Source organism: Pundamilia nyererei, unplaced genomic scaffold (genome assembly GCF_000239375.1).
Source record: "Pundamilia nyererei isolate P.nyererei 1_Seehausen unplaced genomic scaffold, PunNye1.0 scaffold00052, whole genome shotgun sequence".
Lineage (NCBI taxonomy): Eukaryota > Metazoa > Chordata > Actinopteri > Cichliformes > Cichlidae > Pundamilia > Pundamilia nyererei.
Window position 1 is genome coordinate 1,502,582 of NW_005187453.1, and position 17,256 is coordinate 1,519,837.

The 17,256-nt window shown below is 41.2% G+C and overlaps 1 protein-coding gene across 4 annotated transcripts in view; it reads left to right on the plus strand.

The window, feature by feature from the left end:
* The first annotated feature begins 317 nt into the window (after nt 1–317).
* iqsec3a (IQ motif and Sec7 domain ArfGEF 3a) overlaps nt 318–17,256 on the plus strand; it is a 123,874-nt gene continuing 106,935 nt past the window's right edge. For all 4 annotated transcript variants that reach the window (XM_005733451.1, XM_005733452.1, XM_005733453.1 and 1 more), the window contains exon 1: nt 318–1,179. In XM_005733451.1, coding sequence (XP_005733508.1) covers nt 578–1,179 — 602 coding nt within the window. In that variant the 5' untranslated portion in view covers nt 318–577. The remainder of the gene's footprint in view (nt 1,180–17,256) is intronic.

Consider the following 17,256-nt stretch of genomic DNA (forward strand, 5'->3'; position numbering starts at 1 on the left):
GGAGGAAAAACTCCCTTTTCAGGGAGGTGTAGCCATTTGTAACAGCTAGTTGGCATTGAGGAGAGAAAGAAAAGAAGAGAAGAGAAAAGAAAAGAAAAGAAAGGGAGGAAAACGTGGGGAGAGAGTAGAAAACACAGAATAAGGGAGAAAGAAACAAGACAAAAAAAACAAAAAAAACCTGACTGGACTGTTGCCTGTGGATTGGGCAGCAGCTTTCACGTTTAACGCTTTCACGTTTAACGTGAAAGCTGCTAGATTATTTGCCCTGCGTGTTGACATCACTGGTCCACTACGGCCCCGCCTCCGGACTCCGGTGATGCTGATCCCCCCTTGCATCAGCACCATTTCTGGTTTCCTTGCAAAGTACTGAGAGAGAGAAAGAGAGAGGGGGGTGGGGAAAGAGACAGGGAGAGAGCGAGAGAGAGACTCAACCTCACCAGAGCGTAGAGGCGTCAGACTGCCGCCACAGCATCTCGGTTACGCACTGTTCAGAGGCCCCATCGACCGATCACCGCTCCAGAACCAGCTAAAGGAGAAGTCAACATAGCCGGGCGCGTTGCCACAGCTACAGTCAGTAATGGAGAGCCTGCTGGATAATCCAATGAAAGCCGTTCTTTATCTGAAGGAGCTCACCACTATCGTCCAGAACCAGCAAAGCCTGATCCAAACACAGCGCCAGCGCATCGACGAACTCGAGCGGAAGGTGGAGGACCTGATCGGAGAGAACCGACAGTTGCGGGACCCCCATCACTACGTCCAGCAGCCCTCTCAGCACCACCATCACCACCACCACCACCACCCGACTCACCGCAGCGCCAGTCCCCAGGCGCCGGCCCACCTTCACCCACACCCGGGAAGCAACAAAGCTGCGGCTCATCTCGGCCAGCAGGCGCATCATCAGCAGCCACCACCATCCCAGCAGCAGCAGCATCAGCAGATTACCGGTCTGTCGGCCCAGCCTCAGCAGCAGCAGCAGCAGCAGCACCCGACTCCTCCTGCACCGTCTTCCCACCACCCACAGCAGCTGCAGCTCGTTCCCACCTCGCCGCAGTCGCCCAAAGCGAGCCAAGCCAGCCCCGACTCCGCCGAGGAGGACAAGAGGAGCCCCTGCTGCAAGTCGCTTGTTCCGCAGACTCCAACCACTCTCTGCCGTTCAGTGGGTCTGGCCAGGAAAGCGGAGTAAGTAGCTTTCGTGCTGCGTGCACTGCATAAAAAAGTTCCCTTTCAACGAAAAAGTAACATTAATAATAATAATGATGATGATAATGATAATAATGTGCCTTTTCCCAAATGACCTATAATTAAAATGACAGAAACTGCTCTGTGTCAAACAGGTGACATTACTTCCCCAGATCTGCAGACTTTCTTGCCTCTCATGAATATCAGATTTAGTGACCTGAGTAATTTGTTCTACATATTACATTACTGTGACGTTACCTATTTTATTGCAGTTTTTCCAGGCTAAATATAGCATATATAGAGTCCCTTCCTAAGTAGCCATCATGTAAAGTCAGTGCACGCACACACTATAACAGACCACAGTGTCTGTATGAGCTCAGTGCTGGACTCCATGTGATTTCACTTTGATTTACTTAACATCCCGCTTTCAAGCTGAGGCCTAATCTTCTCATTCAAGTTCCTCCTGTATTTTCACATTGTTCACTCTCAGTCACGCTCCCATTAGATCAAATGAATACTTAATGGATATTGATTTCGAGGACCGAGACTGGCATTTTAACTTGGGTTAATTTGCACCAAGGTAGAACGTGACCACCTTTGCACGACCAAACAGTGGAAAGGACGTTTTTTTTCTTTTTCGGGAGAGTAGAACTGAAATGTGGTTCATTTATGCAGTTTACATGCTGTTCTCTTTGAGATGAGGTTACAGCGCTCTGTTTTTCTGTGCCCCCTCGTGTTTCCACATTCTGACTGTGGGATGCATCTGTTAAAATGCATCTGTTTTTAGGCACGGCTGAGGTAGCAGTTTCACAGGTGCCAGGAGTGCCTGGTGACATCGTAAACACCCATCTTAAAACATCAAGCAACTCCTAAAGGCACATCACTGACTCTGAGACGAAATGTCACCAATTTTGCTTGGAACACACCTACATGGAACTTTGATAGTGCAGGCTGTGGGTAAAAACAGCACACTCCTCATTAAGACAGAAACGGAAACACACAAGAGGAGCAATCCAGCAGGAATAAAAGCAAAGATAGAAAGACATTTTGGGGCTGTTTATAAATCGCCTAACAGCCACGTCAGATTGAAGCTGAATTTTCTGCTTTTTATAGAAGTTTTGCAATTATGGGCATCTTTACCGCAAATAAAACATATAAACCAAAATGTAAATCATCAGCAGCTATTTCTATACACACTGATTATTTACTACTTGTCTTCGTCTTACTTGACAGTAAATTGCTTATAACTTACACAAAGACACAAGCGTTGGCTCTGCAGCCACTTTTCACCAACAAATACATTAATGGAGCAAAAATTAATAAATGAAAATAAACACCGTCTGCATTAGCTGAAATTTTGGACGGCGGTAAAAGGTCAAAGATCAAATATTTACATATCTTATATCAATTAATCAATACAAATGATGGATAAAGGTATAATAAATACATATTGTCTGTGACCTCCTTTTATGCAGCTTTAGTTAAAATGTACAGAGAAGACTGATGAGTGTTAGTATGCATCTATATGAATAGATTACTAGTTTGACCATTTCAACTGTTTTTATGCCATTTCTGTGAGTCTTAAAGTTTCTCCTCTGTGTCACCTTCTTGCTGGATAACAAATCCTCCACAAAATTGCAGGTGTAGTGCAACTGATTTTGATTTGATTTGCATCATTTTTTCCCAGTACCTTTTTGTCATTTACAGCATACATTCGAGCTCACGGGTTCTGCAGGGCTCACATGGCATATTCTGATCGGCGTTACAAAAATCCCCTTTGATTCAAAGTTGTAAAACAATAAAACCTGCAAACCTTTCGCATTTAAAAGCGCCGGAGTTGCTTCAGAGGTGTCCGTGCTGCTGATGTTGTTTGCCTCCTGCAATCAAGGTCACATGAACTGACTCTTCCAGATCCGCACAGTTACAGAAACAGCGCACTGCACTGAGCCCCATCTGCTCCACTTGGCTGCATTTGCATTGTTTTTGTTAATCCAGATTGATTCATCATGCCATTAAGTCGTAATTTCTAAAGAGTGCAGGGCAGGAATGGTACCCACACATGCACAAACACACACACACACACACACAAAAAATCAGCAACACACAAACTCACACAGTATGAACTGTACACATTGCATGTGATTCAGTAAGTAGGTTCAATTGTTGATTCAGTAACCATGCCCCCTGACAGTTCCACTAGGGTGATGAACAACAAGACAGAGAGATGATGAGATGGACACAATTCAAAAGAGCGTATGGTACGATATCCCATCGTTAATGTAAAAGCGGTGATACATAAAATGCGCGAGACGTGAAGCAGCATCGTAATTTCCACTTAGAGCATTGATCCCGGTCAGGCAAGATTGTGAGTCGTTGCGCTGTCACTGCTGCAGGAGAATAGATACATTTCGAGTAATGGGAGGGTGACAGGGACACATTGCGAGCATCCTAATAAGCCGTGCATGTAAATGTGCCTGTATATTTATCTATTCTATTTGCTGGCCAGTGACTTCTGGTTATTCCTATCACACAGCAAGTGTTGTGTAACAAGTGGCTTCTCCTGAGAAGTCTGTGGAAAATAAATGATGAGGGAAGCCCGCCACACCCTTAAGCAAAAGAACAGGGTACAGGCTTTCTTCCTGACATCACTAGGGTGTCTGTTTTCTGCTGTTTTCAGTGATACTGCAAAACTCAGATTTGCCCCACTGCTTGCAGTAGCTTTACATTATGAGCGTGGTATTGATCTTATCTAACTCTCGGAAAGAAAGCAAATAAATATATTTCCACAAAGTTCACATGCCTATTGATCAGTGTAAACAATGAACATGTTTTACTTATAAAAGCATACATTTAGGTATGCTTTCCAAAGAAACAAGCTGAAATTAGCAGTCAAACGTGCTGATGTGGAGGGATTTTCACGGTATCTCAGTATGTCTTTTGAAATAAATTTTTGTACTATATTTACATGCACGTATTTTGCACAGTTGCACAAAACAGATGCATAGAAATCTCAGGAAAAATAACCCAAATAGCATCAAGAGGTTCTTGCATTAGCTGCAGAATTAAACAAATAATTCCTGACTATTGAGATGTAATGGATTTCCAGCTTAGCCGCCATTTTCCCAGCTCAACTAGGTGTTTTTGTTTGATTAAAAGACAGCAGAAAATCCATTTGCAAAGCTCTAAATTAAAAATTAAATGCTCGCTTGCTCCCGTCATGCATTTCTCGCCTCCTTCATTATTTTAGCACTGCGAATCGAGGCTGTTTTCAGCTTTGAGCGTCGAACTTGGCTGAAAAGTTGTTTCTAGTAACTTCTCAGAAAGACAGTCTGAAGTGTTGCAATTGTGTTACTCAGTCTGAGGCAGATTCATAAAGGGCCTGTGTGATCTAAACGCAGCAATCCTGGCTACACCTCTTTCCTCGTCACCCTTTTTCCGTCAACTGCGCCTCCAACTTTCTCAGCTTCCATTGTTCATATTCTCCCAATCTTTGACTCCTTCCTCATTACTTGTTTTCCATTCTCAGCTGTCCATCTGCTTGTCTTTTCCCACCCTTCATTCAAACTCCCTCTCTTAAATTTCCTCTTCTCCACATGCCTTCATATCATCATTCCCCTCCCCACTTCCCGTTTCCCTCTTAATCAGCAGCTTATGCTTCAGGAACCACCTCTGCAGTCTGAATCAGTATTCAGACCAGTCCTCAAACCATCAGGCTCTCCACCACTTAAACCATCTCCTGACTGGACTGGAGCCTTCAGTTCACCCTGCCTGCTCTGTATAGGGGTTGCCAAGTATGTGTGTGTGTGTTAAAACGTATGTTCAGGAGGGAATCGAGGAGAGTGACACTAAGAGTAGGCGAGGTGGTGCGTTTGTGTTCATAGGGGCGACTGAGGTGGAAATCCCTGAGTTCTCACTTAGCTCCAGGTGCTTCTCTACCGTTTTTTGTACCTCCCACACACTCTTACAGATATAATAGGCCTCTCGCCTTTACACACAAAACGCTCACTAATGCAGATAAAACCCTGACATGCCACATGGCAGCCTGCATGTTTTTCCACATTGGCTGCAACTCCCTCTGCACCCACCGTGCCCTCGTTTTCCCTCCTACCGGGCCTGCACCAACTGGAGAGCAGAATGTATGACATTTCACATGCCATTTCCTGCCTGCGACCGTCTCCTTCAGGAAAATCATGTGTGTGTGTGTGTGGGTGTGTGTGTGTGTGTGTGGGGGGGGTTCACATAACTCTTCTAGATTGGGATTTCAGTGAACGCACATACACTCACAAATACATTGTAGCATACATTAGAGTAACCCCGCCGTGTTCCTGCTGGATGCCACTTCGGCTCCTTGTTCTGATGCTCTCAGATCAATGAGCCTGGAGCTTGACAGTTCATGCTCTAACACCTAAGCCATCACTTTAAAGGCCCGCTAGCCTTGATCCTATTAAATCTCTATTCTAAGGCTAGACTTTTGCTTTTATCAAAATTCATTGTCTGCCTTTTCTCCAAATAATATTCTTCATCATGACTTTACAAGAGCACTGTGCAACCAACACAAGGTTAAGAGCCAAAGAGACTGCTAAAGATATGTGACAATGAGCGTTTAAATTGATGAATGCTGAATGCTTCTTGGGTGATTGTGTCACAGGAGGCTGAGCAGGTCATCCCTTATTTGGAAAGTTGGGGGGTTCAATCAGCCTGCTTGCCAAAGGGTCCTTAGGAAGTGTGTCTGTGAATGTAGCTTGCAGTGAAAGAGTGTTTGGAGTGGTCAAGAAGACTAGAAAAACACTACATTAGCAGCAAATCTTCTTTTAGGCATAATAAATGTCAGATACCTTTGCATCTCAACTTACCACTTGTCAGTGCTGGTTTATTTTTTCTATCAGGATAGAGCTGGAGCAAAATGTGTACAGGATGTTTGAGTGTTTGCTTGTTCTTATTGGATGCATCCAGTTTTCACTTCAGCAGCTTATACAAACTTAGTTATGGATTCTTTACCCAGTAGGTGATTAAAAAAGTGCCCTGAAGATTAAAATGACAAGAAAATTAATTTTGTAGTGCAATAAATACATAAATAAAAAAGATTTTAAGATTGCTTAAAATGGTTCAGTGAAGTCACGTAACTTCAACTTCAACTTCTGTGAGTGATACAACCTATATTCATTGTAGCTCCACTTCTGCACTTCTGTGATTGCCCAAGTTTCTAGGCCAAAAACCTTGGCACAAAAAGTGATGTGACTAGTTCAAAGCCAGTAGTGGTAAATGGCAAAATATATATTTATGATTCAAAAACAACCATTTCCTGTCTCTGGAGCCTGACAGAAAAGTAATACTGCTTCTAAGCATGTTTGTGTATTGGAAAACAACAGTGGGAGTGATTCCAAGAGAAGTAGATGGGTGGATGATGGATTTTAGGAGGTAAATGGTCCTTTCTATTTCTTGCTCTCTCGCTCTCTCTCTCTCTCAGCCCCCTTTCTCTTGCCATTTTCCTTTGTACCATTACTGGAGCTCTTTACTCTACTTCCCCCTCACCTCTCTGTATGGGAATCATGTCTGTTCGGTTATGACAGGGTGACTGCTGCTGCTGGAATCCAAATCATGAATATCACATTTGGTGCGTAGTGCTTTTAAATTGCTTCATTTCTCTGAGGATGTAGCTGCGGGGTGATTCCTGACTCACTGGTAGAATATTAGCTGTTTTCATGCACAAGTTGAGCGGGTCGAAAGACTGTCCCAGCTGTCTGTAATCCAACCGTGTGCGCTCGTGTGTGCATATGTATTTAGGATTGTGACTGTTTTTGTGCTAGGGTGTAAGAAAATTACATAAAAATTGCTGTTTTCTGAGATATACGGGATACATATCAAAGCCTTTACATTTATTTCAGTATGTGGATATGTGTAGTAATCCAGAGTGTAACTTCTTTAGGATTCGCCCCACCGAACACTGGACTGTTGGTCTGCAGTGCTGGTTTGATCCAATTTAGTTGTAACTGTGGCTGAATTTAAATTGAATTATATTGTACTGAGTGCAAATAAATAGGACAGCACTGCTCACACTGTGCAAATGGTATGAAATAAAATTACAGTTAATGGAATGGGCAGTTCTCTTCACAAGTGTGATGAGAATCACAGGGAAATTGATCAGTTCTGTTGACTGAAAACATTCACCTTTAAAAGAGATTCAGTTCAATTTTTCTCTGTAACAAATTCAGTACTTAAATGAAAACAAACTACTGGCAGCTGCATTTGTCAGTGTCAAATGGTTTATTACCGTAAAACTATTACATTACTGTGTTGTATAGAACATAATATTTGGTTGCCATTATACTATTGATTTAGTGTCCCTACTCTGTCTGTGATTTCCATCAACATGAATATAAATATAACATATGAAAAAACTTTCCTCTATACCTTTCCTGATGACCAGGGTCTTAACCGTATGTTCTTATTAATGCATTAGGTTTCTTATCTCTTCTTAATTGGTAAAGGGGTCTTTGTTATGGTGACACACTACCCACTGACAATAATGTATTAACACAGTTAGTGCAGGACTCTATGCAGTTCTTTTGAGTACTAAGGGTGTACTAAGTACACCCTTAACCGAATGTAGCTGATTGTCGTTGAGCAAATGTGAGCACCTCTATGAGAGAAGAAGTTTTGGCAGTTTGCTGGTTTGGAGGATTCAGATGCACGTTAGCAGCACACCAAGAAGTCGATGTCCCATGGTGGGCCGTGCAATGGTGAAAGAAATTGCAAAAAAACTAAGAGACTTCTGGAGCAATGTTTTTACAGATAAGACCAACATGAAGATATTTCACAATAATGCACTGTGCCACAGTAATTCAGCATAAACACCTCAAACCAACTGTAAGCAAGGAGGTTTTGCGCCTTTCACTAAGTCGAAACCCAGTTTGGGACAAGCTGTTGTCCTGCAAAAGGATAATGAACACAACAAACACACTAGCAAATTTACAACAACATGTCTCAAAAAGGTGCTGCAATGACCCAGTAAAAGTCCAGATCTAAATCTGAAATGCTAAAATGAAAGCCCACAAATCCCGATGAACTGAAGTAAGGGGCAAAAATTCCTCCACAACATTTTGATATGAGAGACTGAAAAATTCATGCAGAAAAATGATTACTTGAAGGTACTGCAACTAAAGTTGGTTCTACAACTTATTGAATTTGATGGGGTGCGCTTAGTTTTTTGCAGGACTGTAAAGAGAAAAAAAATGAGAGAAACTCCCCCCCCCAAGAGCTACATCTCTGACTCTACAGACCTCAGTTAGCATGTTAACTGTTATGCCTGTTAACAGACCTGCATAGAGTCCTGTGAAAATGTTCCTTTTCACAAAAATAACTGTGACCAATATTACTTATGCACTACTTTTAAAGTAGAGTTGAGATGACCTTTGTTATGTATTTGCTCAATATAAATATTGTAAAACTGAACTGCAGTGTGATGTTAAACATTTAGTAGGAAGAGTCTTTGCACTCTCCAGTGCATAACTGTCATCCTGGTGGTGCCCAGTTCGTATCATTACATTGACTCTGGGAATGGATGAAAAATGATCGTGCACAGATGAGTTTGATGTGGACTCAAGCAAAAGAGATACTCAAGTGTGACTTTTCTGAAAAACTAAAAAAACCTTTATTATACCACAAAAACAATATGATACTGTATACAGGTTTTCCTGAATTTTTTGCAGGAATGTATTCATTTATTTAGTTTACACATGGAAAAATCTGAAACCCTTTTTTCAGTACAAGCTAAAAACCCGATCCGTTCAGTAACTGTATATGTCAGGTCTAATTAATGGTGTTTTTGACTGCGTTCCAGTTAATGCCAGGTGTTTCAAGCTATAGTGAGAGGGGTGATGATGTGGCACGTAGTACAACAGTATACAACCCATGACGGACAGGCTAAATAATTGGACAGATTAAAAAATAAAACAGGGGCAAAACAATTGCATAACACATACTGAGAAGCCCCATAGGGCTGAGGAGCCCAAATGTTGTCCCACTTTCCTCACGGCTGAAGTGCAAAACAGTTTCCTTTCATTGTCCTCCATCTGCATGCTCCCTAATCAATCAAAATGAAAAACTTTGGCTCAGCCGTTCTTTTTCTTGTTCTTTTTTTTCCTGAACATGGCTTCCAACTGTTTCCCAGGCAACACGCCGACTCGCTGAAAGACAGACGTGCCGTTCTCGTCCTTGACGCATCCAGATGCCTCATATGACATTTCATTCCATTAGTAAATATTGCACACCCACAACGTGGCTCTGCCCAGGATTTTGACATGTTTTTGTAGGTTGTCATGTTACACTAGCTGCGCAGCAAGTTGCCGCCTTCATGGTTGGAGGTAAATTATTCACACATCTGATGGATGCATTTCATTTCTTCTCCATGCAAATGAACAGCAGGCCTAATGAGCAATCAGCGGAGTGCACGCGCACCATTAGTATGCAATCTACATATTTCAGAGTTGTGTTTGCAAATGGAAATGCCATCAGTGTTATCATCTGGTGTCACTCAGTCCCATCGCATATTGTAAACAGATAACGTCACGAAGTAACCAAAGCTTGCATCAATATCAGTTGCTTCTGAAATCTGTGCTTTCTCATCACTGCGATAACTTTTACTACGTTAATGGTACATTAACAAAATCTACGATCATATAATATTTCAAAGAGCTGGCCTCTTTAGCAGCTGCCTACCAATCGTATGATTTAAAACTATTTTTGTTATTGTGGAGCTAAGAAAATAAGTGATGTGCAAATGTTATTAGAGTAGCACTAATACATGCCTCATGGCTTGCTTTAAAAAAAAATCTCCTTAAAATCCATTGCAATCTGTGTTATCGTTCAACTTAAAATGTGCTTTTAGGCGTCAGTTAACAGCTGCTAGCATATGCAGTGTTTTAAAAATCTGTTGACCGTAGCGTAACACTTCTAACCCTCTCAAGGCAGGCGTTGCAGATTTGCAACAGTTAAAAGCTAACAACCTGATTACCCCACATGCATATTTTATGAGTTTTTTTTTTACTCAGAAGTACCACTGCAGGTATTCTTTTGTGCATTAGCAACAAAAACTTAATTTGAGCCTGAGAGGGCTAAATGTCTTCAATGTTATGCTTCATTTAAATCTGTGCTGCTCTAGTGTTTGCCCTTCATGCTAAGATGCTGGAATTCCTCAAGGGCAGACAGCGCTGTGGCATGTCTGCGAGTGGTCAGTGAGCTCCTGAAAATGTTCTTTGAAAGTAAAAGCAGTTGTGGAAAAATGTCCTTCCATCTGTCACAGAGATTTCACCTCCCGAAAGCTTAGCAGAGAAAATCCCTCGACAGACAACTGTGATTGTTTAGTACCATGTGCACTCGTCTGCATCAGCGTGTGTGTCCACACGAGCAGTTAAATTATGGGGTTGTGTTGGAGGTGAACAGTTTGAACAAAATATTTAATTTTGTGTCATTTTTTGAGTCCAGTAGTGAGATTTAGTTAAAGAACTAAAGATATATATGATGCACTTCTGCTACTACAGAGTGTTTATTGTGTTACGCTTCTTTTATATGTTGAGGGTATAAATGATTTTGCAAAGGATAAACCTGTGCATCTTCAATCATAGCTAACCCAGCAAGCCTCCTCTGCCCTCAGTCCTCTCTCCTCTAGATGCATTTCCAGAATTGAGACATCCTTCAAGATGGCGTGTGGGATTGATGTCCGTGTCACAGCGGGAGGATGGAGGTTACCCGAGACAAGGGGGCACGGAATAGAAAAATGAGACGAGGAGTTCAGCAAAAAAGGGAAAGGGAGAAAAAGTAAAAGCAAAAAAAAAAAGAAGCCACGTGAGAAATATAGATAGATATATAGATTGATAAAGGATGGTGCACACAGTTAATAAGGAAGATGCAGTAAAGGCAAATGTTTACAGGGGCTATATATTTTTTATTTTAATTTCATAACATGAAGTATGCAACATATGCATTTCCTGCCTTTTAAACTTTGTGTAATCTGAACATTACTGCAGTTCGTTTATCGGCCGTTGCTCTCTATCCAACATAATCTCCGTACAGCATTAGATATTCGCACAGCTACACGCACACACACACTTGTGGACAAGCACACGCTAGCCTAAGGAAATGTCAGGTATGGTTAACTTTACGAGCCAGAGTAATGTTCAAAGCCGTCCACCTAAGCCTGCGAGGCACTCTGGAGTTGATCGGAACAGGCACTGCATGTCCAATCGCCTTTCCTGGTCTTCTCAGCGGCTCCAACAAGCCTCAACCATGATTTATTGTGCTGTGTAGTAGAAAAAATATACAGGAAATACTTTCATTCAGGTAATAACTTAATCACATATTCACTCATTTGCATTATTTATTGCAGCTGTGGGTGCAATTTTTTCACCTGATTGATTTGACTTTTCACTTATGAAGCTTTTAGAATTCATAGCTGCACAAAAGTTTGCGGCTTGTATCGGCTGTGATCTGTGATATTTTGTAGCCATCATAGCCTGTGCGCACATTTGGACGACCATAAAAGCACTCTGTCCTTCCCCTGCACTGTGGTTACATCATCAACGCCTGTCTGTCAACCCTTTGACGCCCTGTATTACATCATCAGGTACACAGTCCCATAGGGAGGAGACGATGTTGTCTTTGGATGCTTCGACTTGGAGCAAATCCTAAAAACGGGCTAATGAGGTAATCAGGACACGGATGCTGTATGAGTCATATATGTGAGACCCGAGCTTCCACGCCTTCATTTTCCTCACCGTACAAACACAATGTACAAATTATGCAAAAATCCCAAAGCACAAATGCTGTCTGAATGAAAATAAGTTAAGCTACATCCTCAGAAAACATAAAGCTACTGCTGCTGATCTGTTACATGGCATTTTCCTCATCAGCATTAAATCTGCAGATATGACAGCCATGTCACTTTGATAGCATCAGCGTGAAGTGTGGAAAATATCTGTAAAATCTGACCCGCTGCCAAGTCTTCAGCAGATGGCCCCGCAGCAATACGGTGCAGCTTGATGCTCGATATGAGCTGCTAAAACGGCTCGATAGTGGAGGCACCAGCTGGAGGTCAGATGGACGACAGTGGAAATAAATAAAAAAAATAAGTAAAAATTGCTGCTTTCATGGGAGACAGAGTGAATGTAATTTCTGTGCGAACAAAAAAAAAGTCTATGTGTCATATTTAGCATTGCGCCTGAGAATCTGTCAATTTTTTTTCATTTATTCAGGCTGACAAAAGAGTTCAGGCTAGCAAAATCAGTTGTGTTCATAATATTAAAATTGATTTTGAAAATCCGATTTATGATTTGCTATAAAAGGAGTCAACCAAATAAAATGCAAAAATGAGAAATAGGTGGAGCAATTTGCTGAAACTTGTGCAAGCCTATGGAAATGTAGTATATAAGGAAGCAGGAACTATGTTAGTATAATTCTAAGAGCCTTTACTGACAATATTTGGCATGACCACCTTTATTTATTTATTTATTTTTGCACAGCCTGAACAAAGCAAGCTTAAGCAAGCTCTTTTGTAATTTCTTCGATCCATTGCTTGTTTCTGGATTTCTTTCTTCCAATGACCTAAATTTTAGGTCATTGTGTTAGTCGCAGCCAGTCACAAAAACACATAATCTGTTCTAATTTTCTTCCCAAAGAACTATTAGATCAAAACTCAGCATGGTGTAAAGTAATTCCTCTGAAATACAAGTGAATTGGCCAAGTCAAAGACAAAACCAGGAAGGGTCAGTCTAAAAAAAAAAGTATCTAACTAAAAAGAAATAGAAAAAAAACAGCAAAGAGCTGACAGGACCTGATAGATGCATGTGGACCCTCATTATTAGGAAAGGCTTACAAGAGATTACAAAAGATTACACATTACACAAGAACAGGGTTGAAAACCAGTGCCAGGTTCTTATGGAGTGATGAATCCAAATTTGACATTTTTGGTTCAAATTGTCATCAATTAGTACAGAGAAAATCAGGTAAGAAGGACAACAGTGAGTATCCGCAGCATCTGTGTGAATGGCAGTGGCTTAATTTTTCAGTTTAGTCTTGATCTCAAACACAAGGTCAGTACTGTTAAAGCATACGTGGGTTGAAAAGCACACAATAGAATACTACAGTATGAGTCATGGGTTAGCCTCCTCAGAGCCTGGACCTCAACATTATTGAAGCAGCGTGGGATCATCTTGACAGAGAATGGATCAAAAGCTGCCAAAAACCCAAGAAGAGCTTTGAAATGTCCTTCAAGAAGCCTGGAGAACTATTGCTCAAGACCACTTAAAAAAAGGGCTCCTTAGAAGCAAAATATGAAGAAATGATGGGTAGCTCAAGACTTAGTAGTTAATGAGATATAACTCTTACTGCATTCTGTAGGAAGATTAAGCTTTGTCAAGATGAGATGTAAGAGATGTCCAAATTGAGGCACTTGCGGGCATTTGAGGCAGCGATAAGTCCACAATGAAATAATAAAGATACACGTGGCACTCAGAGACTTTACAATTGTCAGACTACATTATTCACACTTGCAGGTGCACATTTGTTCACCCCATTAATTTGTCTTCATTTTTGCACATGCTACTTTTAGAACTTCAACGTTTGCTTTAAAGCCTAAGAAGCAGCTGATTCAGGTCCATTTTGCTCTAAGATGAACTAGTTTCTGGTTTGCGGTTACAAGCCTGAGTGTTATCTGGCATTAAAACCCGCATAGGACTGTCTTAGTGTGGCATGAAATTTGGCTAAAGAACAACATTTCTGACATAAAACATCTCCAGATGACATAAATCCAGCTCAGAGTCAATCTTTGCTGAGATGGAGCTCTCTTTGACAAGCGTGCACTCTGGAAAGTGGTTCACTCCTGTTCATCGAAAGGGGCAGAGCTCTCTCATGCTCTACTGGGTGTGCCTCTATTCATCAGAAGGTTTTTAGGTTTTATTGAAGAGGGACCAACAGCTGGGAGTGAAGTTAAAATAGAGCATAAAATGTCGAGAGCCTGGAAAGTGCTTTCATTTCAGGGGGTGTGATATCAAAACTTGACATTTGCTGTTGATATTTTGTACATGTCTTTTTTCCTTGTACATAACTCATGTCGCTGCTAAAATATGCCCAAACAGACAACACACTATGAAAAACCTGGTTTATATTCAAATGAAGCTTTCAAACGGACTCATTGTTCAGACAAAATTATTACTCATCACATTCGGAAGCTTGGTTCCCACCAACTGGAGGTTTGTTTTGGCATAAACGCAAAGCTTTAGAGTGAACTGGTTTACTGTCAAATGCTGGAAATCACATAGGCTATGATCACACAGAGAGAGTGTATATATAAAGCTAAAATCCTGAAGGTTTTTTTTCTTGTTTGAGGGCCTGAATATGCGGATGGAATGTTTTTCCACCTCCTTTGTTAGCTTCATCTTGGAAAAATTGGACTTGCCTTTCTCGTCCATCTCCAGCTCTTTCCGTTTAAAGCTAAGCCGCTTGGGAGAGCCCATAAGTCCATGCTGACGTAAACTTTTCAGGGATTTTTTTTAATTCACTGTCTGTATGTGTAGAGGAATTAATATAGCAGGCTTTAAGGTGTGTGTGTGTGTGTGTGTGTGTGTGTGTGTGAGAGAGAGGAAGACTGAGATCACTGAGTTACTCATAATAGATGCCTGATTTAGTTTAAGGATAGTTTCCTGCTAATAATCCACTGCACTATCACGTTTAATTTTAATGCCCGAACACACCCCCAGATGCAAGCACTGGGTATGTGTGTTGAATTTATTCGTCACAGAAAGCCTTACACACTTGTAGCCTGTAAAACACGGTGATAAACTAGCACTTAGAGCGGCTGCCAATTTACCAAATGGAGGTGAAGTATTGCAAAAACATTTTGGGTCTATATTTTTTATTTAACATGATCAAAGTGCTTCCAATAATACTGCCACAGGATGAGCTGACTTGCGAAATGCATGTAATATATTAGCCGACCTAAATTAATCTCAAGGGCTGAGAGGATCGCTATGGCGATGCAGAGTACCAGTGTTTTCTCTTTTTTTCTATTCTGTGTGAAGCACTGACAGAGCTGCTTGGCTTTAAAGCCTTTTTTCAATGGAACGCATCATGAATGTGCTGTATATAGATTTTTTTTGTTGCTTCATATAAATTTTACCTTGAATTTTAAATCCATTTATGTCACAGTGTGAAATAATGTCAAAAAACAGAAATTAATCCCCTTTAAAGCTAACTAAAAGTCCTCAGCTAGCCTTAATATCTCCCCCCAAGGTTAATTCTTTTTGTATTTACCATGTTTGGCTTTCAGAGGCAGACTAATATGTTATTTCCAGACTGCCAGGATATGCTGTGCGAAACCTAATCTATCAGATATCACATGCTTTCATCTACCTCCCTCCCCATACACACAGACCACCACCACTTCGCTGTGAAGTGTATCATTTCAGCACATGCAGGTTTTTTTTCCTTGAGCCTTGCCTTGAGCTTTCAGCCAGAGAGCTATTGACACAGTAAAGCTGGATTCAACACTGGGAGGAGCGCATCGACAAACACATTAGACACCACAAGTTAAAACAAAATGCAATGATACTGCTGTGCGCAAATTGCGCTCTCCCTCACACAAAGCCAGTGTGCGGGAGAGCTTATAAAAGCTTATAGATTTTTTATAGGTGGTATTAGTGAGCTCAGGCCATGAGGAGGGGAACTGAGTCATTGGTGTGGAAGATCAGAAAGCAGGTCATGCGAGTTCAGTTTAATCTTCAGTGCCCGCATTGATCAAACAGTCCGCTACTTGCCGGTGGTGTGTGTGAGTGTGTGTGTGTACAAAACTAGAGGCAAGGATTTGCAGTCTTGTAAATGTTCTAATTCAAACGCGTGGAGAAGAAGTCCTGTTGATGTCTTGTAGAGGAAATTTTCACTTAAGACTAAACATGGGAGTGAGTGGATTGCCATCACCCGTAGACAGATAGAGATTAATTAGGAAATTATAGCTACTAGTGTTGTCATATCAATGCAACTTGTTTCCACCATGAATAGATTCAGGATATATGGCGCCACATTAACTTGTACGCAGGGTCAGATATGTGCTATCTCTCTTGCGCAGTCGTCCCTTTTAGAAGTCCCCTCATAAACCAGAACGGTTATAAAAAGCTTGCAAGCTGTTTTGGAAAGATGGAGGCGATAGTAAAACTGAGCAGAGAGATGGTAAAAGTAATGGAGAGAAAACTGTGAGGAGCCAGAGATCAAAGCAGGCAGAGATAGATAAATGAATGAAAAGAAATGTGCTTTAAAAGATAAAAAGAGTTCGTCCTCTTTCCATCCCACCTTACCTTCGTGTGCAGTGTTTCCGCCCCAAATTAGGTGAAATCAAGTGTCCTAAGAGTATCGAAACAGTCTGCCTCTGCGTGGATACAGATGTGACTGTGTCTGTGCACACATCAGCGATAACTGATCTGCCTCACACATGCTGTGGCTGTTGTTTTTCTAGAGTTTATTACCTGCATCTGTACATGAACTGATCAGGACACAAAGTAAAAAATTAACAGCTTTTGGACTTAAACAAAATAATCCTATAAGTCAACGAATGATGCAAAACTAGTGGTGAGTTGTTGGTTTTTTCTTTAATGTCTGCAATTCTGGTCTTAAACTCATCACACTATACAAGATAAACCTGATGGTTAAACATGGGTTTGGAGAACATTGTGTGGATAAACATAAACATTACAGCAATGACTACAATAAAGTAGTAAATGATGTTTATGATAGAACGATCACATTGGCATTTGAGATGGTCATGGCTTAAATAATAAGACTTACTGCGTTCCTGTTTAACTCATTCACTTAAAAAAAATCTTTGGCTTTCCTTAAGTGTTCAACTAGGTTCAGGAACCAAAACGTCTTTTTCTGCATTGAATGATGATAAATCTGGAGTGATGTTGTCCTCACTGTGCTGTATGTGTCAAAGGCTAATGGTAAAAGAAACCAAGCTAGCAGCTTGACTGAATCATGGTAGTTGAAACTATGGAAACTGACTAAGAAGGGGCTCACTGATCCACAATGAAATAA